Raw genomic sequence first — 23,726 nt, 5'->3', positions numbered from 1 at the left:
TGGCAAACAGGAAACAAGATGCCTATCGGTAATAATCATTTCACAGATTCCTCCCTGTGAAATTACAACCATCTAAGCTATACATTGACTCTAATTCTGGCTATATTACAAGCAGCAAGAACACAGCGCTCTCTGTGAATATCATTTAGCACAGCACATGTTTCTTCATATCATATGCTATTACAAAATTGAGTATGGAAGTGCAAAGAACACGGATAAGCTTGTATTTACTGATTAGCAATAACAAATCTAGCCCAAACTTATTTACTTTTTGCACAACATGTGTAGCCCCGAGTACTGATAGAAGGCAACCATTTTCATAAACAATAGTCCTACTTCTTTCGTTGTCTGGGTTTAACTTTCACAATTCTTCGACCAGATTTGTCACCACCACCTGTGCCCAATGAGAAACTTCCACCTACACTGCCAGAAGTCTGAAAAGAAGGGTTCTGCGGAGCAATATTCTGTTGACTACCAAACTGGAAAGAACTGGCTCCCGGTGGAGTTGATGCACCAAATACAAAATTTGATTGAAACGGAGCAGGTTGCTGACCAAATACAGAAGTGGCTGGTGGAGTTGCTTGAACTGTATCCTCAGCCATACCATCTTCCATACTCGTCTTCTGATTATTAACAGGAGCTGAGCCAAATGCAAAGGCGGGAGTAGGACTTCCAAAAGCATGTTGTGTTGAGATAGATGCTGCAGCTGAAGTGAATGAAAATTGAGGAGTTGATGCACTGGAGGTCGATAAAAACATTGTTTGTGAACTGACAGAAGCGGTGGATGTTCCAAGGGAAAGTCCAGACGAAGACAAAGATGACGAATTAAACGTGGCACCAAATGGAGACTTGCTGGGCTGCCAACTAGACCCAAATAAAGTAGAACTTGTACTGGTATTGGAGCTAAAGGAGTTTCCTGTTGAAGAGCAAGCCGAGGTGCTAAGTCCAAAAGTTGTGCCAGAGTTCAAGACATTCATGGCAGGACTAGAGGAAAATAACGAACTCCCAGAAGAAAAAGAAGGGCTGGATGAAGGAGATGAAAAACTGCTCAAAGAAAAAGTTGTGTTCCCAGTTAACCCATATGATGGGGAAGATGCAGATGAACCAAATGGAACTGACTGGGTCTGAGTAAAGGCTTCTAACCCAATGGTGGTAGAAGCCTGGGCACCAAGCACAGAACCACTACTAGCACCAACAACAGATCTCGAGAGGCTATTTACAGTTTTAGTTGCCGAAGAGCTGAAGCCAAAATTACCAATCCCTGCAGATGAGCTACCAAAGGCAGTGCTGCTAAGACTACCAGCTCCTGCATCCTGACTTCTTTTAGTTTCCAGCGGCTCTAAACCAGAAGATGATAAAGGTAAGCTTGTTGATGGGACAGGAGAGGATCCAAATTTGAAAACAGAAGTTGTCGGATATGAAGATGCCACCACTGGGGTAGAAGAACTGCCATTACTTGATGCCATTGTGCCAGTCGTCATACTTGCCATGCTACTGCCATTAGAATCTGCCATGTTACTAATGGCACTGCTGAATATATTCTGACTGGTGAAATTACCAGATACAGGGGGTGGAAAAGAAGAGAACGAAGGGCTTGCCAGAGACCCATTATTTTGATTTGAATTGTGCCCAAAATTGAATATACTCTTGGATGATGTCAAAAATGATGTTGATGCAGCAGATGAACTAGCAAGTTCTGAAGCCCTAACAGAAGATTCAGTATCATTAGTACTCTCAGCATTACCATTATCAGCTTCACGAACTTTTGGCATAGCATCAGTTGGACCAGCAACAGTAGTTGTGCTGCAAATGAAGGGAACACATTTAGCACATGGATCAACTTAATGCTTAACTGAACACTATATGATTCTAAATATTTCTCCAGTTTCAATTGTCCAATGCAAAAAAGAAAAAAAAGCAATATGTTAGGGTATAAGGTGTATAAGTTAATTAGAGTAAATAAATATAGTATAAGTTAATTAGAGTAAATAAATATATATTCCAAGGAAATATTTAATATAAGATATTCAGTATAAGTTAATTAGAGTAAATAAATATAGTATAAGTTAATTAGAGTAAATAAATATATATTCCAAAGAAATATTCAATATAAGTTAATTAGAGTAAATAAATATATATTCTAGGGAAATATTCAATATAAGATATTTATAATTAAGGATAATATATGGGGAGATATTTATATATAGGGATATTTATATTAAATCCAAATATATTATAGGGAAATATTTAGTGAGAGATGGACGGGAAATAATTAAGAGTATGCTTTTGAATTGTGAGTTTTGTAAGAGAGGTTATGCTCTCAGGTAACTGAGAGAGATCCTGCTCCCAAGGTTATGCTCCCAATTATTGTTTACTTTTGTTTATTCATACACTACTATCAATAAAAGAGATTCATTTGTTCAATTCCATTCTTTCATTATTCTTTTGCTAGTTTTGAGTGTGTGAGATATTGTTCTTGTTACGTTCCATACTTGGATACGTAACACAATAACAATTATGACATCCCAGAAATTAACCAAGAATATTCTCAATGGTTGAAGGCTGTAAAGTAAAGGGGAATGGATTATGAGGTGATGTAAGTGAGTTAAGGAGAGGAATAAGAATCTAACAATTCAAATGTAAAGGGGCGTAGTTCAATTAGGGGAACATGCACAAGTTTTCTACATGGCTGCAAGCTAAAACAAAGCTTTTCCCTTTCTGTTTTTCTGTATATTGACCAGAATAATATTTCAAAGGAAACCAAAGAAATCCAGAATTTAGAGTAGAATATTTACTCATCAAATAGAAACGTCATCCCCATAGTCAAAACAAAAGGTGTTGACACTATTCAAAAGTCACATGATACAGATTACATTAAAGTCAAAAGCACAAAAAACAGTTGAGAGGCAAAAACCCATTTAAATATTATTTATAACTCGAAAGGCTATAGCTGTTGTTGATACCCTTGGTGATAAATAATGAGAAATGTAAAGGAAGAACAATAAAAAAACCCAAAATACATGGTAGATGTGCAAAGAATTGAGGTTTATTCAAAACCACTATAAATTATAATAGACTAACCTGATTGAACTTCCCAGGTTTGAGACAGAAGCACTGAATTTCAGAAAAGATGGTTCAGCACCAATGGATGATGAAGCAGTGAATGGCACCGGAAGAACCTTGTTTACATTTTTATTGGAGCCATATTCCACCAGTGGAGCGTCAGTAACACGATCCTTTGATGAAACAACTTTTTCCAACCCAAATGTAGGACCTGCTTTGGTTATCTCCTTTGGTGGAGCACGAGGAGCTGTGAACTCTTTTGACGAAACCACTTTATTCTCAGATATAAACAAGGGAGGTTTACCAACTGATCCATTTGGTGTAGCCGTAACTGGCTTGTAGGTTGGATTAATGTTAGATGATGTGCTAAAGATAGACACATCAACTTTTTCACCAACCTTAGATTTATAGGCGGTTCCAATATGAGCCTTACCATCTATTGTAGAAGTCTTAGATAATGCTGATGGATTCTCCTGTTCAGTTGCTTCATGACTAGAATTAGTTTCCCCCATCACAGCAGTGGAGCTTGTCGTTTCTTTCTCAAGAGAAAAGGAAGAGACTGCTCCATTTGGATAATCATCATCGTCCAGATCCAGAAAATCCTTTTATATTAAGAGAGCAAGAAACAAATCAAATATTATCTTAGGGTACAAATTACTGTAAATGGAAGCACCAGATTGCTATAAGCAACATGCCTACAAAAAGGTAAGTCATGTGGACATTCCTGCCAAGCTAATGTTAAACTACACAAAAATAATGTTTTAAAAATCATGACAACTAGAGAAACTAGCCAAATAGATTACTATAAAAAAGGTCTCATACCTCATGGGCACTCATATGGAATGCCCTCTTCTTTCGTGGCAGATCAGAGACAGATTTTATCGTAAAAAAATCCCCAGATTTTGCAGTAGACGAGACTTTATTACTTGTTTTTGTAGCATCTTCAGTTGTTATGAGTGGAAGTAATCCATCGGTAGGAGCAACAAGCTTCAATGGACCATTTTCAACCTTGTCTCTCTGAGAATTTAACTTCTGATTCTGAGCACTACCTGACAAATTTCCAAATGGGCCATCTAAGCTATTACCATGCATATTGTTCAGCAATTTTGATGAATCTACCATTTCCATGCTTTGAAGAGCCTGTCCACTTAGCATGGAAGGTGACAACTTTGTTGGTGAATTATCATTCACAATTGTTAGCCTTGATTCAGATGATTTCTCTTTTGGAGAAACCAACTTATCTAGTTGCTGCATTATTTTTGAAGCCATTTCACTTGATTTTGAGGGCAAAGGGGGAAAGCTCAAACTAGGTATAGTGCCATCCACATTTTCTTCGGATAATTTTATATGGCTATGCTTGACTTCATCCAGCAGAATAGGCTTCTGCATGGAAGACCCTTGCTGTGAAGCATTCACAACCATTTGATTCCTATCCACGGACAAAGAGTTACCAGAAATAAGTGAGCTCGAGCCTTTAGAATATAGAAGATTTGACTTCTGGCGAACTCTGCGAACAGGACCAACAGATCCTATATCATTATCCAAAACTGAATTTCTACGTTTTACTGCCTGCAAAATTAACAAAAACACAGCAAAAAAATCTATTAACCTATTTAAAATATAACACTGTAAGACAAGACCTATAACTCATAAGTACTCATACCCCTGTTTTAGATCCAGAATGCACATCATGATTAAATGCAGACTGACTTGACAACGATGGCTCATCTTCAACAGCATGCTCACCACCCTGTAAAACAGAAACCATATCAGAAAATTGATTTTATAAACATTATTATCCAAAATGTTATTCAGAACAAAACAAACCTTTAGTGTGGATGTTGGATAAATTCTGGCATATGGTGTTCGAGCCATATTATATATTGCAGATCTTCTACGAGATCTTGAGGTCATAAAACCATTTTCATGAACTGCAGCATATTTAGTAGTCCTAGGCACAATGGTCATAATAGGGGATTTAAGAGGAAACTTTTCCCTGTTTACAAGAGTTGGATCCTCCCAAAATGCAGATGTTTGAACACCTAAAACTGAAGAGGATACTTTGGAATGCCTGCTACCCATGTAAGACTTTGCAAGCTCCGCAGGTGAAGCAACATCTTCAATAGGAAACTAGCGACAATACAAAGCAATGTGTGAGATAGAGCGCAAAGAGAACAATAATTTCCAATCCACCAATACAACCAAACATATATGTAAAGTAAGACTATGAAGGCATGTTCTCATACACTTGAAATAACATGTGGGGTTACAGCAACAGTATTTTCAATCCCATTTTCTAGTGCCAGTGTTTTGGGACATTCCTTTTGTCCACTTTGCACCACTGGTTCTGAGGGAACCACACCTGTCCCCTTCTCTTCTTCCCTAACAGGTGCATCCACAGTTCTTGAACGCATAAGTGCTGTCAAATGATCAATCTCAGATCTGTGGAATAGCAGACAATATCAGACCTTAATCAAAGAAAAAAAATCACAAGAGGTATACTATTATCAAAGTAAATCAGAATGTACGCATTGGTTACAGACAACAGGAAGAAGTACAATCAAAATTGTTTGCAACATGAACTTCACAAAACATAAGAATTAACATATTTAGTAAAAATTTCACAAAAGTAACAATAAATATATGAAAAAGTGGAATAGAGGAAATGTGAAGAGCAGATTGGTTGTCACAAATAAATTTTATCTCCCCTAACAACTCCTACTTTAAAATGTTTTAAGTGATTTATTAAGCCATTTTATTTCACATCTTGCAGCTGCCACGGCCCATCATTCAACTTCTGCACTGCATATAGCAAATATATTATACTCCTTACTTCTCCACGAAATACCTTGATGTGGAATATCTATCAGACAGTGCTGGCACAACATGTTAAGACTTTGGTAATTGTGTCTTGAAACAGCAAACCCACATATTAATAACTATATAATATGTAATAGTGAATACAAACAAAGGCTAATCACACTCAAATGCTACAGATATTAATGTCCTACATATCTTATTTCTATTTATTCTAACACACATGAAGAAATACAAACCTGCTGAAAGTCTTCTGTTTTAATAGTTTCTCAAGTTCAGTTAATCCACCCTCATCAGAACAATTAATTTGAGTATCACTTACACCAACAGGAACTTCTTGCAGGCCAGACGAATTGCTTGCAACCTGTTTCACAAGTAACATGATGACAAAGCAAAATGGAAACAAAAATTAAAAACTATTTTGCCAACCAAAACAGAGCATCGCAGCTCGAATGCTTTATAGTCAATAGAAATGAAAAATGATTATCAAGCACTGCAAGCAACTTGATGAAATAGGCAATTGTTTACCAATATTACTTCATAATTTTATACAAAACACTTCATGCATACCTCTACATACACAATGCAGGTCATTTCATGATATAAGTAAACCACCCCAATACATGAGGGAAATAAAATATCAGGAGGGTATCAAGCATAAAAATTACCAGTAACAGATTGAGGCAATCACATAACAAAGGTGCTACCCCCAAATAAAAGAAACAGTACAGGAACTGGTAGTGAATATTATAAATTACCCATCTAGTAAAATGTTTATTATTACTAGTAATTCATATCACGGCATACAAAATAGTTTTTAGCAATCCAAAAGAATGCTTTGAAGCTTTTGATAACTATTCATTAATGATAATCTTAATAATTATTTACAGAACTGGAAGAGTACAGAGAAGTTTTAAAATTTCAAATTCAAAAATAACTACCCAGTGTAACTTGCCTAAGCTACGGATACTATATAGTAGCATATGTTGAAGGAGAGATATTGAGTAGTGCAGACTACAGAATGGCAGACATTTACAAAAAGGAAAAATATATTTTCCTGCAGGTTAGTTAAAAGAAAATTAAGCAGCATTTTCTCTAGAGCACAAATCTACCGATAATTCAAACATTTTAGACACTCTATAGTATATAACGGTGGTTAAATTCATAATGATATATCAATGACACCAGTCATGAAAAATAAGTTCAAAGCATTGTTGTCAGATTTCAACTTCTATCATTCCAAATATATACGAGTCAAATTCCCTTAATCCCTTTGACAAAAGTATTACAAGAATAAAAATCAGATATAATGCAAAATCATTCAATTTACTGGAATAATACATGAGTAGCACTACTAAAAACCTTAATGTTCATTTGTTTCGGCTTTCTCTAAAGGAAAACAATTTAACAGTTAGAAGGTACATTTAAAAAGTTGTATTAACTGTGTGTCTTTTTAAAAAAAAAAATGTTTTGGTTTCACATAAACTAAAATTAATAGCTTCTGGCAAAACCTCTAAAACCCCTGGTTTGCAAAATTACATTTTTTTTTATGTTTAAAACAATCAAGAAATTGACTCCTTGAAAAGCCAGGTGCGTATTACTTAGATGTCAGCTAGTATTTCCCTTCATCACCGTGGTATTTGGTCTAAGCTGGACAAATTTATTTTTCAGGAAAAAAGGTTTGCAAGCTCTAGCCTACAAGTGATGCCACCAATCATATGCCCTTGTGTCTAAGGCATATACCACATGTCATTGACAACCACAACTTTGAGAACATCACACAAGAACCGTTAACAGGGGCCCTAATTTGTTAATCATCCTCCTAACTATGCATATCCTGGATTACAGCATAATATGAACAAGCAAAAAGATGCATATTCTGGTCCTTAAAATAAAAGCCCTAACCCCACAACAATTGAACAAACTCGAAGACTTCGGAAAAATAGAGGTGTAAGCATCTATTAAAATGCTTTATTGGAAAAAGAATCTAGAAATTATATCTGAATCAAACTATGAATCAATCAACCCATAACATTTTTGTTGACATAAAATATAAAAAATGACACCCCAACAAGATATAAATCCCCAAGTAATGCAAATGGCACCATAACAAACAGGAAATATGTATACTTACAAAGACGGCCTCTTCCTGACTAATGTTCTTCACTTCTGGTTCCGTCTCTGCGCCCAAATAACAAAATCAATAACATGCATGTCAATGGTAATTTGTTGTAAAATAAGCAAGGAATAACACTTAACACGAACCAAAAAAATCTCAATTGGCTCACAGATCATTCCATCTAAATAACAATAATATTAGTCAAACAATCTAACTCCAGCATAGCGTTCTACCTATGAAGCACTAGCGAAAACGACATAATTTGCATGTAATTGGCACAATGCCGACAAGTGAAGCTTCCAATAAACCCTAACAACCAAAAAGAAATAAATGGTGGGAACCTGGAGGAGGAGGAGGAGGAAGGCGCTTGCGGAAAAGGGAGGAGAAGAGAGAGTGAACGCTGTGAGTGATTAACCTCTGAGCGGGATCCAGAAGGTTGGAAAACCAACCATTGTTGTTGCTGCTGTTCCTGTTAGGGTTTCTGAGTGAGGTTGGCGGGCGATCATACGGCGTCGTTTGGGTCCTTCCGCGGAAGGGGCGTTTGCGAAATTTGCCTCCTGCTCCTGCTCCCCCTTCGTATCCCTTCTCTTTCTCTTCGGTCGCCATGGCAGTGATGGGGGCAATGGAGAGCGAAGGAGCAAGAGTGCAGAGTGCAAAGTAGGGTTTTAGGTGTAGAGAGAGACAAAAGAAAAGGTATATACATACACATTAAGAAGAAAAAATACTTGGTAAATCCAAAAAATATATTTTAACAATTTTTTTAACAACTTTATATAAAATAACATATGTTATTATTAGTCTGTTTAAATTTATTTTTTTAAAAAAATATATAAAACAAGCCATTCATAAGTCATAACTTGTAAAACATATTAAAAAAAAAGTTATTAAAACAATTTTTTTCAATAAAAAAAATTAATAATTACTATATATGATAAATAAATAAACAGATAAATATTTTAATATATATAATGCATAATAATTAAATTTAGAAGCAAAGGATATAATTAACTTTTTATTTGCATAAATATATGTTAATCTTTTCATATCATGTTTTTTTTATTCATGTTTATTTTTCATATATATTTTGATTTTTTTTCCTATAAACACTAATTACTTGTGCTTAATCCAATAAAAATAATCATGACAAATTTTTAATATTAAAGTCACCGTAGGTGTCCTATTTGTGTTTTTATTCATATTAAAGGGAGAAAGAAGAAACAAAATTTACTAGCTTTCTTGTAATTTTATTTAAGAATGTTAATTGCTATTAAAATATTTTTATTCAAATAAAGATCCAAATTCCACTTCCATATGTATGCATTGCTTTTCTATCAACAAATTAAGACTGAAGTAAAAAAATGCATATGTTAAAGAAGCTAAGAATCAAATACTATGTGTATGGTACCATGTCTAGATGTATAAGGGTATAAATACGTATACATGTATGAGTTATTATTGATGTACAAGTACATGTACATGTACGTGAATTTTCTTTCATTTATCTATGGGCTTTTTTCTGGGTGCTGATAGAACTGAACCGTGTCATCATCGACTGCTCCGAATGGCTGAGGAAAATTAGAATCTAATCGTGGATTGCTGATGAATAGGTACGTTAGATGTGTTTGTTCTGTGTTTTGGTCATTGATTTAAAAACCTTACCTTGATCGCATTGTTATTTCTAGTAGTATATAAGGATGAAACCCAAAGTCTTCATTAGAACACAGAAGCTTTCTGTATCTCTCACTGCAATGGATGAGGATGCACAAACTTTCTCGGCAATGTTCATTTTCTTAGTTCATAGATCTGAATTGATAACAATTTCACGGCTTCATAGTCCTTGCTAGTCCCCGATTGACTATGGCCATCACCGGAATTACCAGTAAGTTTTTTTTTTTCTTTGGTTTAGGGTTCAGGTCGGATGTGTTGAACTAAGGTTAGAATTCTTGCGAAAGTGGTGTTCATATTTAAAGAAAATTGTGCAAAAGGAGAATACTGGTGGAAAGAAAAACAATTGTTTTATATGCTGTGACAATGCAATGTGAATTTATGTTGGTGATTGGGTTTTTGTTAGGTATAGCACTTGTCGGTGTGTTGGAAGAAACATTGCAGTGAAAATATTTCATCTGTAGTGACAGTCACTGGAATCCTTGAACCGCCTTCTGGTGAGTTGGGTCTTTCTTGAATGTACCCAAATGAAATCAGGCCATGAACATGGTGGAGTTGATACTGCTCAGACAAAGGTCTTACTAACATCGTTCTCAGCTATGGTGGCTGAGACCACGACTTTCCCCATAGACTTGATCAAAACAAGACTCCAACTGCATGGCGAATCACTTTCATCGAGTCGTCCCACTAGTGCATATCGAGTAGGTTTGGGCATTGTTCGTGAACAAGGTGTTGTTGGCCTTTACAGTGGCCTGTCTCCAGCAATTATTAGACACCTGTTCTACACGCCTATTCGAATTGTTGGGTACGAGCACCTGAGAAGTGTGGTTTCTGCTGATAATGGTTCATTCTCTATTGTTGGCAAGGCTGTAGTCGGTGGAACCTCTGGTGTCATGGCTCAGGTGAGAACTGTTTGGTCTGAAATATGTTGTGTATTTCATCATAGTATTTCTCTCGGTCAACATTTGTAATTGGAATGTTTTACCTTTTCATTTGAGCATGAAGAATAAAATATACAAGTCTCATTGTGGAGGGAAAAGTAGAAAAGTTACAGCTTCTTGTTTTTGAATTCTGTTGTTGAGAATGAAGAGCAGATATTATTTATGCTTCCGAGTTTCTGGGTTTACCTTTATATTTGCACTCTCCTCAAGCTTAAAGCTTGGTCAAGTTTAGGCTTACTAAGCTTTAGAGCTTGTCAATAGTACCAAATCCACAAATGTAAGAGAAATAACACAGCCAATCTGAACCAAAGAACTTAAAGGTTTAGGGTTCATATATTGAACTAATGGAGAGATACGTTCAGAATTACCCACCCTGTCTCGTTTAGGAGAGACGGAAATTTTGAAATGGGATGGTTTTATGAGTTAGGTTAGTAACCATTAGATATAAAGGATAAAAAAGGTCAAATAAAAATGAAGAATTATCTTCTTAGCATTGTGATAAACTACAATGTTACAATGATATTATCCAACAACAGTAACATGGGGAAGTTTTTGAGAGTAGTACTTCTCTTAGCCACATGGTTTAATTAACTGATTACCTTTAATGCTAATTTTGTTTCAAAGTTACAATGTTCTGCTGTTTTCTGCTCTCATTGTTATAGATTATAGCCAGCCCTGCCGATCTTGTCAAGGTGAGGATGCAAGCTGATGGCCACAGGGTGAACCAAGGTCTTCAACCTCGGTATTCGGGGCCATTTGATGCTCTGAACAAAATTGTTCGAGCTGAAGGATTTCGAGGACTGTGGAAGGGTGTTTTTCCTAATATCCAAAGAGCCTTCCTAGTGAACATGGGAGAACTTGCCTGTTATGACCATGCTAAACAATTTGTAATTAGAAGTAGGATAGCCGATGATAATGTTTATGCCCACACATTAGCTTCCATCATGTCAGGTTTAGCTGCAACTTCTTTAAGTTGTCCAGCTGATGTGGTGAAGACTAGAATGATGAATCAAGCAGCCAAAAGGGAAGGGAAATATTTATATAATAGCTCTTATGACTGCTTGGTAAAGACAGTAAAAGTTGAAGGAATAAGAGCATTATGGAAAGGATTTTTCCCCACTTGGGCAAGGCTTGGCCCATGGCAATTTGTGTTCTGGGTTACCTACGAGAAGTTTAGAAAATTTGCAGGTCTCTCTTCTTTCTAATATGGTATTTTGATTTATAGTGGCATTCATTCATACATAATAAATTCACTAGTCACAGCCTACAGGGTACTAACACTCAGATCTGCATCTTTCCAACATTTAGATTGGTATATAACTTTTTGGGATAAATTACAAACCTCTATTTTAAGAGAGGATTAAATTATACTGTGTTATACTGCTTCTATTTTAATCTGAACCAGCTTCTTATGAGTTATCATTTTTAATCCTCAATCAATTTTGAAACTTTGCAAGATAAAATGAAGGTTTTACATGAACTTTCAAAGTCAGTGATTGAGGTATTCAAAATTTCATTTCATCTTCTAAAGTTTCAAAATTGAAGGTTGAGTGTTTTGGTCTTGATTAAACGGTGTTGTAAAAATTCAGACCAAATTATATAATCATGTCTGATATAAAGTGGATATTTTGACAATTTTTGGTAAGCTCTGTCATGTTCACTTCTTTGAGGAACCTGTCACCTGAAATAGCATAATTTTATTGTATTTGATAGTATTAGAAATATATAACTATGAGAAATTTTAAATTGATTATATTACTTAAATAAACATTTTAAAAAATAATTAGTATAAAATGAAATTAATTTAAATTATTTGAATGTTGTAGAAATTATAAAATTTAGCTTAACTTATAAAAAAATTATTGAATGAATAAGAAGTTCCACAGTCACTTTTTCTATGTGTTTCGTTGAGGAATTGTTTTCATTAGAATGTAGAAGGTAGTGTTTCACGTTTAGTTGATATTGAATTATATTTTTTTTTAAGAATTAACTTTATTTGTAAAAGTTATAGATTAATTTGTGCTTTTAAAAGTAAATCAATTTTTTTTTATCTAGATAGTCATAAATTTATAGACTAAAACCAGGGACTAATCTTTTCACCCTTTTTTTGTATGGAGTTAAAGAGTTCAACTAAAGTTTTAGATCAAATTTGTTAAGAAAATTTGATAGACACTTGAAACAATATTTCACAAAAAAGATAGAAGTTGGTTTGAGATTTGTAAATATAATTTAAACCGAAATCAAATAAACTAATTTATCAGCATTTATTTCAACACATTAACCATAGATTTCCCTATTTAGTGTTCATAATTTTTTTTCAAGTTTATCTTTTAAATGAATATTTTCTAAATTAAAATAATTATTTTATTAATTTTATTTTTTATTGAATTTTATTTCTTTTATCTTGACTGGAAAAGGAAGAGATACACGATACACTATTAGTTTGAATCAAAACATATAATTTTAAGAAATGTCAATTTCATTCATTCTATCAAATAATTGAGTCAGATCTGTTGTATGATAAAGAATTTGATTTTTCTATTGATTCCTTCGTCTTGAATCAAAACATTTATCAAATAAGTTAGTGGACTCCATCAATAAATCCAAAAAGCACTCATCTGACCCACAAAAAATGCTTTTGACCAACAGCTGTATATAAATCCATATTACATGATTATTTTTTAAAATTTAACTATTTTTTTAGTTGACTTTTTTTTAAAATTTTATAATTTTTTTAGTTTAAAAATTATGTACAAAATAACTAAATATTATTTACAATGAAATTATAAAAATTATTTATATTTAATTTTATAATCATAATGATAACAATAATAATACTTTTATTAATTTGTATTATCGTAAAAAATGTGTGTTCACTAGTAATATTTAATATAGAAACGATCGATACCTCATTGGTTAAAGTTTTTTTTTTTTATAAAGTTATCATTGAATAATTTTATCTTTCTAATTTTTTTTTTATACTAAAATAAAATCCATTCCAATGAAACGTAATTTGGTAGAGTTGAAGTCACTATTCATTTTCTTTTAGAAATCTTGAGTTGTCAAGTGCTCTTTAAATTAGGATAACATACTTTGAAAATAATATTTTTTGACAATATTTTAATATTATGTGTCATTATGTGATTGATATTTTTTGACAATATATTAATATCACGTGTCATTATGTGATTGATCGTGTTTATGATTATTATTATTGATAGTAAAGTAATTCTAGACCAATCACATAATGACACGGAGATAATGTTAAAATGTTGTAAAAAAAAAAAAAGGTTTAATACCTATTTTGGTTCCTCTTTTCGGAGGGTTTGTTCAAAGTGGTCCTCCCTCTATTAAAAAATTCACTAAAGTCCTACTTTTTGCAAAAACTGTGCGTCTTTTTTTGCTAACGGCGTTAATTCTGCTAACGGCAAAACTGCTAGCTGGCAAATATCTGATGACTTCTACAAATAAAATTCATTGTAGTCTTCATATTGGTTTAAAAATGTTTATTGTGGTCCTCGTGTTGGTTTAAAAATATTTATTGTGGTCCTCCTTTAAAAATGGTTATTGTGGGTGTTTTAGCAGCATGCAGCCATGCTGGAATGCTCGATCAAGCTCTCAACTACTTAGAGACTGGAAGCGGCTTCACAAATTTGTCAATGGAAAATGTTCTTGGGGAAATTTTTGTGGTTTTCTCTAAAAGCAACCGCTAAAATTTCATGTGTTGCAATCCAAAACTGATGAGTTCTTTTTTTACATCTCCATACTTACTAATATAATACGTGAAACTACACTTATAAAGTTCAAATTATTGTGATTGTAGTTTCCCAAAAGGTTAGCGCATGAATTACTAGATCACACGTGAAATCTTTAACATGTATTAAATAATGTACAAATGGTTTACCCTTCTAAGATGGCATGGTGATCTTGGCTCCGCAACCAAATCAGAAAAACGAATATCCAACCAAATACAATATGAAAGATTAAATAAAAGAACTTAAAAAATGTCTCATTTTGGTTTCATGGTTGTATTAACAAAGAGATGCTTGTGTTGTGGAAGGTGATGTTTTACTTACTGTAATTCAATCCAATTTTTGTACATGGACCATGGATGTAGAATATCTTATTTGGATGGTATAATCTAACAAAAACTCATTTTTAACTAGCCAACCTATAGAATCAGTTAGGATCCCAAATAGAAAAAACTCATCAACAATTGATTTACATTTGGAAAAAGGGATATTATACTTGTTCATTGACCGTGCTTAATCCAAAGCCCAAACCTGCAGCAAGAATCCATGAAGGGAAAGGGTTAGCAGGAAAGAAGCAACTTTATTTTTATGATATCTCATGATTGTTCTAGTGATCATGGCCTAACCTGGATCTTGCCATCAGAAGAACCAACAAAAAGCATCATACCATCTGCATCTGATACTAAAGATGTGATCTTTGTGTGACCACCAGCCATTTTGATTGAAGCAACCCGGGTGAGCTTATCTTTCAGCCAAACCTCAATGGTGCCAAATTTTGTACCAGCAAATATGAAGTCACTGTTAATGGCTATGCGATGGATGTCAAGTCCAGTTGAGAGTGACCCCACCACCATTTTGGAGGAAAGTGAAAATATCTGACATCAATTGATGGAAAAGTAAGTGCAGCAAGCAAGGGTGCATGTCTATAATGAATGGCCATAACACAACTTTGGTGACACAGAACTATAGAATTGGCATTTACCTTTCCTGCAGTCGCATCAACTGAAGAACCACAAGCAAAGAGGAGATCATCATGAACTCGAAGGGAGTATATGGTTTGTTTTCCCAACAACTTTCTTGTTCCAGAGAAGAATGAGTTTGATGTATTTTTGGATAAGTCAACCTCCTGCAATTATTCACCCCCACAATATTTAAGATGGGAAATAGATTCTAGAGAAGTTTTTTTCATGTGTAGCAAAAGTGGTTTGCTTTGTAGAAGAAAACAGCACATTGATGTCAATGCTTAAGCTTTCTTTGTTGGTTGGTTTGTTTCAGGTAAAGACACCACTAGAATATGAAGTACTGAAAGAAGTTCTTACCTGGATGCTGTAACCAGAGCAGCCACAATACAGTTTGTCCCCACCAACAGCTAGGCATTTCACATATTTGTTGAAATTGATGAGCTTTGGAGCCTCTGACCACTTGAAAACCTGTAACATCTCTAATTTTTTAAATTTTATCTTGTGAGGGAACTACATTTCAATTTGAGCTGTTCAAGAAACATATTATTAGGCTTGCCTTAACTCCACTTCCTTGAGATACATAGCATGCCAATTTGGCATTGGCTGTCAGCTCATACACCGGCTCCTTTACATCATGAACATCTATACATTTAATTTCATCTGGTTTGATTGTCCAAACCTGTACATCAGCAGCATCATTAGTGGTGCATATTCGATACTATAACTAAGCTAGGGTCAACAAAAAGATGCATTATGTAGTTAATCATCCAAATCTGTTCATGCAAGATGTTAATCACATCTCTCTTTTACAGTTTTCAATACTATAACAAATTCAGAGCTTTTATTATGTCAAGGGCATTCATTTATGTTCACTTATTCTAGTAAACTTCACTCACAATCTAGTTTCGGATAGACAGTTTATCCCTTGCCAAGAGAAATGGTGCTTTATTTTTTTCAATTCTCATATGATAGTGCAGTGTGTAATTGTATCTTTATTTATTCTTAGCTGCTTATCAACAAGTTTGAAATCAAGTAATGATGAAAGATGTGAACATGTCAGACAAAGAGCAACTCATCACCTCAAATCTTAACTACATTTGTAATTCGTGGGTGCAACAAAATAAAATATTGCTAACCAAGTATCAGAGCAATTTTTCTTGCGATGATAAGATAGATTACCCGAATGGTTTTGTCTAAGGAACCGCTGTATAGTCTATCATCTGAAGAACATAGCGATGTTACAGCTTTTGTGTGCTCTCGGGTTTCTTGAATCACTCTTGGTATTCTCTTTCTTGCATCCCATACCTAGTAAGACGATACCAAGTGGCACTGTTAAGACAAATAGTGAGACATAGGAGCACAACCACACTGTTTCTAGTTGTTAGGACAATCTACCTTGATAGTTCCATCAGAGTGTCCACTCAAGACCTGACCATTCATGTAATGCAAAGAAAGGACCTCGCCATTTGAACTCAAATCTAACTCAACAACTTCCTTACAACTCCACAACTCTGTCTATAAAATAGATAATAAAAATAGTTATTTCTCTAAACAGATATATTAAACAAACTGAACTGAATTATATTCCAGATTACATTCAACTCACCACATCAACAGAGTTTAAGTTTAGTAAGGTCTTCATAATATCAACTGCTACTGTTGAATATCTCTTCAGCTTCCTCATGGTTCTATAGATTCTCTTAGCATAAGCTCCAAGTGCTTCTTGAGTAACTGAAACATTGACCATTTCCATTTAGTAATCCTTTGTATAGAACTAATATATAAGTCCACGACTGATACTAGATAAACGTACTTGGATCACTAAGGAAGCTTTTCAAGGCTAGGCTAGCCAATATCATCTCCTCTAGGTTCTTAGATGATTGCAGGATATTTATAAGTTCATCAAGCAAAGATTTGCGAGCAACATCCTTTATGCCGGTATCAGGAAGAGTAGAGAGCATGTGTGTGAGCCATGCCACAAGAACAAGGCAAGATTTTGCCATCTTTAAAGAATTACTCCTTAGGCATTCTTCCAAAGCTTGAAATATTGAACCATTTTCATGGTTGCAAAGCACAAAGGCTACCCTTTTCTGCCAAGAGTTCATAGCATTTTTTTCATCCTCCTACATAATAAAAATCTGTTAGGATGGAGAGAAACCAATTATCAATAGAACCCAAACATAAATCAATGCCACGTAGCCCCAAACCATTGTTTCCATTGAATCGTTGTCATACTGTCCCAACTGCCCAGCCTTAAGTAAAGCATTGTAAGGTTGATCAAATCCTGCAATCTTGAGCAACCAAGCTTCAGTGTATGACTTTCCAGTGGTGGTTACTTGTCCAATAAGAAACAGTAAAGCATCTAGAGCCTTCATTTGAGTATTTGAGAAATCCTTTTGCCAAAGTGCTTCTATAAGTATCTCTATCGCTTCTTCCCTGTAAATGCTCATTTTCCGTGGCTCAACCTGAAGATTTGACAGAAAAATAAATATAGTAAGGAAACAGGGAAATCACATCTTAGTAACAAGAATTAATCTCGAAAGGCTAACCAGAAGATCAATCTGAAGAAGAAGGCTAGCAACAGCAAGTTGATGCTCCATTGGAGCCATCTGAAGATATACAAGAAACGTATGCATCGTACTAAATGCTCCTTCATCCTTGATTGTTTGTAATATCTGGTTGCAGACTGTCCTTCTGTAATGATGTAAAAAATAATTTGGTTAAATAGTCATTTTCATAGTACTAATATGATGATTTACCATCTTGTGTTAAAAATGCAATTATGTTGCTTTAATTTCCCAGTTTAGTGTGAACATAGTTGTGATGCTTCTAAAAGCACGATAACATGTTTCTATTATTTTCTAAGGGATGGAATCTAGGGACTGAACTCTAGTTAATAGTTATACACATAAAAAGTATTGAACATGATTAAAACAATGGCATTTTGGTCTGAGAGTAAATAGCAGAATAGAAAATAAGACTTGGCTTGTGATAAACACTTACCTATTCAATTGAACCAGTTCTGAGAGAAACTCCACGCAGATGCCTCGCACACTGTCATTTCCAGCGTGAAATAATTCAAGCACAGGAGACAATTCAATTCTGTTGGCTATCAAACTCTTGCAACCCTTTTCAGCTTGCATACAACACAAAAGTATGGAAACAACAGACCTCCTTCCCTCCATCCTCTCTAGATACTTTGCTAAGGATGGAATTCCATTTTCAGAAATAACACTCAAAGCATTAAGGGACCTGCTATATTCATCCCCTCCTATTAAAATCTGCTCAAGTATTGCTATGGCAGCATCTTTGGGGTCTATTACTAACTGAAAATCATTTGAAGCCTCATTTTCATTCTGAATAACTTGCACAAGAGATGGTACAAGATCATGTGCCAAAAGCTGAGCAAAAACTGGCCTTAGTTGGTAAATAAGAAGAGCAGCCTCAGCTAAACCGTTCTTAAGCAGAGCAGCCAAGCAATCAAAATCAGAATCAACACTGTTAAGTGTTTCTCCAACACTTTCATCTAAAAATATCAACTCAGAGAGTATATAAATTGATGTTCTCAAAACTACTCTACTCATAGAAGCTGAAAGTATTTCAACCAAACCACTTATGATTGCTGGCTTTGATAAATAGCCATGAATCTGAGGATCTGTCTTTGAATCTTTCCATAATCTTGCTATTTCCATCACTGCTTCTTCACATTCTTGCAAGTTGTCTGAGGTAGAAAGACTTGAAACGTAAGGTTTCAAGGAATTCAAAATTGTTTCAACTGCAGCTTGAGATAGCACACTAGTTGGAGATGTTGCAACAGAAACTCGCATAAATCTGTTGCTCCTTTGTCTGGTATAATTTTCTTTGCTCTTCAGTCCTGGTGAATCAGTTGCTCTATGTGTAATGGAGAGCATTTGAAAGTCTTTTGCAGATGGAGAACAGGAAGAACCCCTTGGAGTGTTAGAATTCGAGAGTTCATGCGCCAGTTCTGGATTCTGTTCTTTCCATGACGTTATCAATCTCTTCAAAACATAGTTTGTTTTGGGCAATATATTTGCAGACAGAGGCTGCCGCGTGATGGGGCATGTCGTGTTACCTGTTCTGAGCCATTCTTGAATTGCTTTTCTTTCATAAGTCTGGCCTGTTTCAAGGGTCACAGGATCACAAAATATCTGACCTGTGATTGGGCAAACAAAATCTTTTGGTGGTTTTGGTCCAATTGTCAGCTTCTCTAACTTAGGCAACATAGTGAAGCTTTGATTTTCCTCGTCACTTTCACAAAGGGAACTGCAAACTCAAAGACATTTCAACAATGGGAGTGAAAATCATGTTTTTACTCGACACAAACCCAAACACTAGCACAAGAACATCATAGAATATATCATAAATGCAAAAAATGGTGATTACCTGTCATTTAGTCCTAGGCTATTCCCACTGTCATGATTCATACTTGGTGTTTGGTTATTGTTTTTCCTCTTTATATTCTTCAAGCCCTACATTCCAAAGAACCGTTACACATTTGAGCAAACATTGTATTAAATAACAAGGGGAATTTACTATTCTAGTGTATACCCTTATTTCTGTGTCAGAGTTCAACATATGATCCGTGCTCATTTCTAGAGATGATGATGATAAAGAGTCAGAAGTAGTTGAGTCCCTCAAACGAGTAGACAGTAAGCGAAGATACTTGGGTTCTCTCTTATTGTTTGTATCAGGATTTGTTGACGAATTATTTGGACCTGCTTTTGGGGAATCCAAGGGAGAGAAGATATCAGGAGAATGAATCTTATTCTTATGGTTTGATAGAGGCGCCTTTAGTTCAATATCCTCATCCTTGGCCATCTTCATTCCTGGTGATAAAATATTGTTTCTTCTATCTGAATCCACTGAACCATCATCAAGCTCAGAATCTGAATCATTTTCATTCTCATTCTCCTCAATGATGCTTTCCTGCATGTGATAATTTATCATAAGGCCTATACATAATCTCACTCTAAAATCTAAATCTACAGACAAGAACTATATTATTAGCAGCTAGCATATACATACATATATATATATATATATATATATATATATATATATATATATATATATATCTTTGCATTACCTTAGCAGCCCATATGGATGATTTCTCAACCTTTGATTGGCTGGAAGTTGAATTCTCTGTGCTGAAATTTAACATCCAGAAAGAAAATATATTATGAGGCTCAAATGATATAAACTGTAAAAATTCTCTTTAGCTAAATAGTTTATCAATATAACAATCTTTTTGGTACTGAATTTGCAAAACAAACAGACACGTGAACACAGATTCAAAGAAATTAAAACCGAACCTGTTTGTTTCATTTACAACATCTTTAGATCTTGTTGTCAAAGAGAACCCCGCACTCTTGGGCAAGATAGGGCCAAATTTTACAAAATCAGGAACAGACCGACTCAACTCATGCAAAGGAGTCCTTGGTGGCTCAGCAATAGGCAACATAGGAGCTGCCTTCTTGCCTGAAGTGGAATCAGAATTCATGCAATCTTTATAATATTTTGCGTATAGCCGTGTGTTTTCATCCAATGATTCTGCATAAAGCTGCTCCAGCTTTTGCAATTTGTCTAACTGATGTGGCCTCATAGAAAATACCAAAGACTCGTTGAAAAACCGATCAAAATCAGCTGTAAAGGACAAATCACTCGAGTCTGGTATCACTTCCATCATAAGCCTATGTCTCTCCTCAGAATACCAACCCACAATTGAGCTCATGTGTGGAAGAAACAGGTTCGTCCAGAGTTCAGGAGCAAAATCAATCCGTGAAAAAAAGGGGTCAACAATGAACATCTCAAGAGCATGGAGAACACAATTTTGAATGCTGTTCCTCAACTTCCATAAATAGGATAGATTTAGATGTGCCCAAGCTGAGAGGTAGTAGTTTGGCACTCCAGCAGTCTTTTGCTTAGGATTCAACATTGCACACACTTGTAACATCTTCTCTGAATAATCTAGCCTAGCAAGCTTAGTTTCCATGTTATATGTATTGATAGCTTCTTCAAGGGCTTCAATACCCCAATCCAGATTTGCTAATACTGCTTGATCAGAGTATTCCACCTCACTGTCCTTATCACAACTTCCTTCTTCAGCTGCTAACCTCTCTGCACACTGTTCTTTGTGCTGGGCTCGTTGCTCTTTGTTGATTAACCTATCTTGAATGAAACTATCTATAGTTGTAGTCAATAATCTAACAATGTCCTTCTGATCCATTGTGAATCTGAAGTTCCCTGCCATCTGTCAGGTGCAGTCACAACAGAGAAAGCTTAAATGGAATTTTATCAGAAGCAATTCAAATTAACATAAGTAACCAAATCCATAATTCGATGACAGTTAGAAAGTAAAAGAATAGTCAAATAAGATTTCATGTTACAACCAAACAATTTCAGGAAAAACAACGGATATAAAGCAAAGAGCCTATAAAGGCGAAGTCAATGTTCAGAATAAGCCATCATTTGGATACACTAGGATTCAGAATAAGCCTCAACCGGTATTTCTAAATCAATAAGTAACGAGTACATGACATGAATGAGGAATCCCTCACGGAAAATGATGAAGAAAAACGTTTAGCATTTCTACAATCCTTTTGAATCAAGTAATTCTGTCATACCCTACTGAATATCCCATCAAGAAATATACATTTGTGCATGTAAGTTGACCAATTAAGCAAACTGCAGAAAAGTACATCTGCCGAACAGACTTAACCCACCACTTTGAATAAGACTCAAAAAACAATAACATATCAAGTCAACATCTAAAACGGAACAAGAATTTAAGCATGAATAACCCTGATCATGATAACCCCAGATAAAAAATTTCCAAATATATCACACCTTTGACTGTAGTTCCTCTTTCCCTTCTTTTCTTCAACCACACTGAAAATTCTCCAGCTGGGAAATGACAGATGGGGTTATGGCAAGGCTCTAGCAGATAATGGTAGGGCACAGAGAGGAAGCTAGCACGTGTTCGTTCGTGGTGGCACAACAACTCAAATTCTGATGAAACAAAAAGTATTTGACAATAGGCTTTGACTTGAGTTTTGATGAAAGAAGAAGCGTCTGTGAGATGGACACGAGGAATGTGCCAACATGTTCAAGCCATGTAGGGAAGAAAGGTTCCAACGAGAACAAGAGGAAAGTTCAGAGAAGACTATTTGCGTGTATACATGATCGATATACAAGTTGTACAAAGTTTGAAGCAGCTGTGCCTGCCGGCATTTGGACCAAGGAACATAATATTATTATATTGTTCAAAGGTTAAGGTTCGTGTATAATAATGTGGTATATTATATCCTTAAATTATTAACAATATGTGATTAGTCACGTATTACTGTGACACACCTTGGCCTTTCGGTTTTAACTTGACATGGTTGAAGTAGTGAAACAAACAATTCTCTTAGCTTTAGAATAGATCAAACCAGCAACATCTCGTAAATGGCCAAAATTACTCTTCCACTTTTCACTCTTTTCCTCTTTTAGTTAGTGAAGAAGCCATTTTCGAGGTGTCACTGTCACATGATAATACAAACTAGATGCTTCCTATTTCTAACTCTCCCTTTCTTGTGCATTTCTTGCCTTTTTCTAAATTAGTATGATTTCATGAGTTTCAATTATAATGCTAAGAAAATGTTAACTTTTTTCTTATCTGGTGGATTTCTTATAGTATGAGATGCATAATGATCTGGGTTGGTTTTAGGTTAAAGGGATATCAAATTGATTTATATTTAACATTTTCAATTGTATAATTTATAAAGTTTCTATATTACACGATCTAAAACTAAAACTGGAAATCTTAAATTAAAGAACACGATTTGCGAAAATCTTCTATGCACAAGCGACGACCACCAAGCACGACACAACTTTTACAAATGGATAATGATATTTTAATAATTCTTTTTTAACAATTTTTGAAAATATTTTCAATTAAACACGTGTCACCATTTTATTGGTCTGTTTGAATTTATTCTAAAAAAATATTTGAAACGGACCAATCACAAACTATATGTTGTCAAAAAAGAATTGTTAAGAAGAGACTTTTTCCTTTACAAATATATACCAACACTCCAACACCAAAACTACCAATACCGAATTTAATTAGAAAAATGTAAATTTGGAAATTCCAAAATTTTTGAAGGTGCGGATTGCAAATATGGGGTGCAAGAAGAAATGGCTCATTTTGCAATTTTTACAATTCATTCTTGCTGCTATTTTTATTTACCAATTTTAATATTTTCTTTAGTGGGATTTCTCTATTTGCAAGAACGCAAGTACAATATATATATATATATATATATATATATATATATATATATATACTTGAATAAAAATAATATTAAAATTGATTAAAAACTAAATTTTGGCTATTGAAAATTGT

The 23,726-nt window shown here is 34.7% G+C and overlaps 3 protein-coding genes across 7 annotated transcripts; 1 reads left to right on the top strand and 2 right to left on the bottom strand.

Moving 5' to 3' along the window:
- Positions 1-57: 57 nt before the first annotated feature.
- Positions 58-8,685, bottom strand: LOC106772168 (nuclear pore complex protein NUP1). The gene is made up of 9 exons (XM_014658381.2): positions 8,341-8,685; positions 8,015-8,061; positions 6,120-6,244; positions 5,310-5,505; positions 4,891-5,193; positions 4,727-4,813; positions 3,886-4,632; positions 3,082-3,665; positions 58-1,803 (listed from the first exon to the last, which is right to left on the bottom strand). Exons 1-9 carry the CDS (start codon positions 8,603-8,605, stop codon positions 333-335), a joined length of 3,825 nt encoding a protein of 1,274 aa, XP_014513867.1. The 5' UTR covers positions 8,606-8,685; the 3' UTR covers positions 58-332.
- Positions 8,686-9,392: 707 nt separating this feature from the next.
- LOC106770894 (mitochondrial uncoupling protein 3) lies at positions 9,393-12,124 on the top strand. 4 transcript variants are annotated; one of them, XM_022785354.1, is made up of 4 exons: positions 9,393-9,606; positions 9,906-9,932; positions 10,071-10,566; positions 11,268-12,124. In XM_022785354.1, the coding sequence occupies exons 3-4, from the start codon at positions 10,192-10,194 to the stop codon at positions 11,808-11,810; spliced, it is 918 nt and encodes a 305-aa protein (XP_022641075.1). In that variant the 5' UTR covers positions 9,393-9,606; positions 9,906-9,932; positions 10,071-10,191; the 3' UTR covers positions 11,811-12,124. The 4 variants fall into 4 exon arrangements, with proteins under 4 accessions (XP_022641075.1, XP_014512223.1, XP_014512222.1 ...); XM_014656737.2 differs by lacking the exon at positions 9,906-9,932 and adding an exon at positions 9,685-9,878; XM_014656736.2 differs by lacking the exon at positions 9,906-9,932 and adding an exon at positions 9,682-9,878.
- Positions 12,125-14,581: 2,457 nt separating this feature from the next.
- Positions 14,582-22,582, bottom strand: LOC106769880 (putative E3 ubiquitin-protein ligase LIN-1). 2 transcript variants are annotated; one of them, XM_022785353.1, is made up of 17 exons: positions 21,964-22,113; positions 20,653-21,590; positions 20,427-20,487; positions 19,889-20,266; positions 19,724-19,809; positions 18,323-19,603; positions 17,869-18,013; positions 17,527-17,784; positions 17,133-17,442; positions 16,926-17,050; positions 16,715-16,834; positions 16,499-16,624; positions 15,876-15,998; positions 15,677-15,787; positions 15,340-15,483; positions 14,984-15,232; positions 14,582-14,888 (listed from the first exon to the last, which is right to left on the bottom strand). In XM_022785353.1, the coding sequence occupies exons 1-17, from the start codon at positions 22,000-22,002 to the stop codon at positions 14,871-14,873; spliced, it is 4,512 nt and encodes a 1,503-aa protein (XP_022641074.1). In that variant the 5' UTR covers positions 22,003-22,113; the 3' UTR covers positions 14,582-14,870. The 2 variants fall into 2 exon arrangements, with proteins under 2 accessions (XP_022641074.1, XP_014511153.1); XM_014655667.2 differs by lacking the exon at positions 21,964-22,113 and adding an exon at positions 22,187-22,582 and having other exon boundaries at positions 14,583-14,888.
- Positions 22,583-23,726: the final 1,144 nt, after the last annotated feature.

Source organism: Vigna radiata, chromosome 8 (genome assembly GCF_000741045.1).
Source record: "Vigna radiata var. radiata cultivar VC1973A chromosome 8, Vradiata_ver6, whole genome shotgun sequence".
Lineage (NCBI taxonomy): Eukaryota > Viridiplantae > Streptophyta > Magnoliopsida > Fabales > Fabaceae > Vigna > Vigna radiata.
The sequence above is the reverse complement of the archived record's forward strand: the minus strand, read 5'-3'. Positions and strand labels throughout refer to the sequence as shown.

What these genes read in the sequence shown, in the direction of transcription:
- LOC106772168 (XM_014658381.2), bottom strand. Translation starts at nt 8,605, where the DNA reads ATGGCGACCGAAGAGAAAGAGAAGGGATACGAAGGGGGAGCAGGAGCA. An exon ending in TCCTCCTCCTCCTCCTCCAG is followed by an intron (nt 8,062 to 8,340) that starts GTTCCCACCATT and finishes ATTTGGGCGCAG; the next exon opens with AGACGGAACCAGAAGTGAAG. An exon ending in ATCCAACATCCACACTAAAG is followed by an intron (nt 4,814 to 4,890) that starts GTTTGTTTTGTT and finishes TCTGTTTTACAG; the next exon opens with GGTGGTGAGCATGCTGTTGA.
- LOC106770894 (XM_022785354.1), top strand. Translation starts at nt 10,192, where the DNA reads ATGAAATCAGGCCATGAACATGGTGGAGTTGATACTGCTCAGACAAAG. An exon ending in CCTCTGGTGTCATGGCTCAG is followed by an intron (nt 10,567 to 11,267) that starts GTGAGAACTGTT and finishes TCATTGTTATAG; the next exon opens with ATTATAGCCAGCCCTGCCGA.
- LOC106769880 (XM_022785353.1), bottom strand. Translation starts at nt 22,002, where the DNA reads ATGCACAAATGTATATTTCTTGATGGGATATTCAGTAGG. An exon ending in CCTTAGACAAAACCATTCGG is followed by an intron (nt 15,999 to 16,498) that starts GTAATCTATCTT and finishes GCTGATGTACAG; the next exon opens with GTTTGGACAATCAAACCAGA. An exon ending in TTGATGCGACTGCAGGAAAG is followed by an intron (nt 15,233 to 15,339) that starts GTAAATGCCAAT and finishes AATTGATGTCAG; the next exon opens with ATATTTTCACTTTCCTCCAA.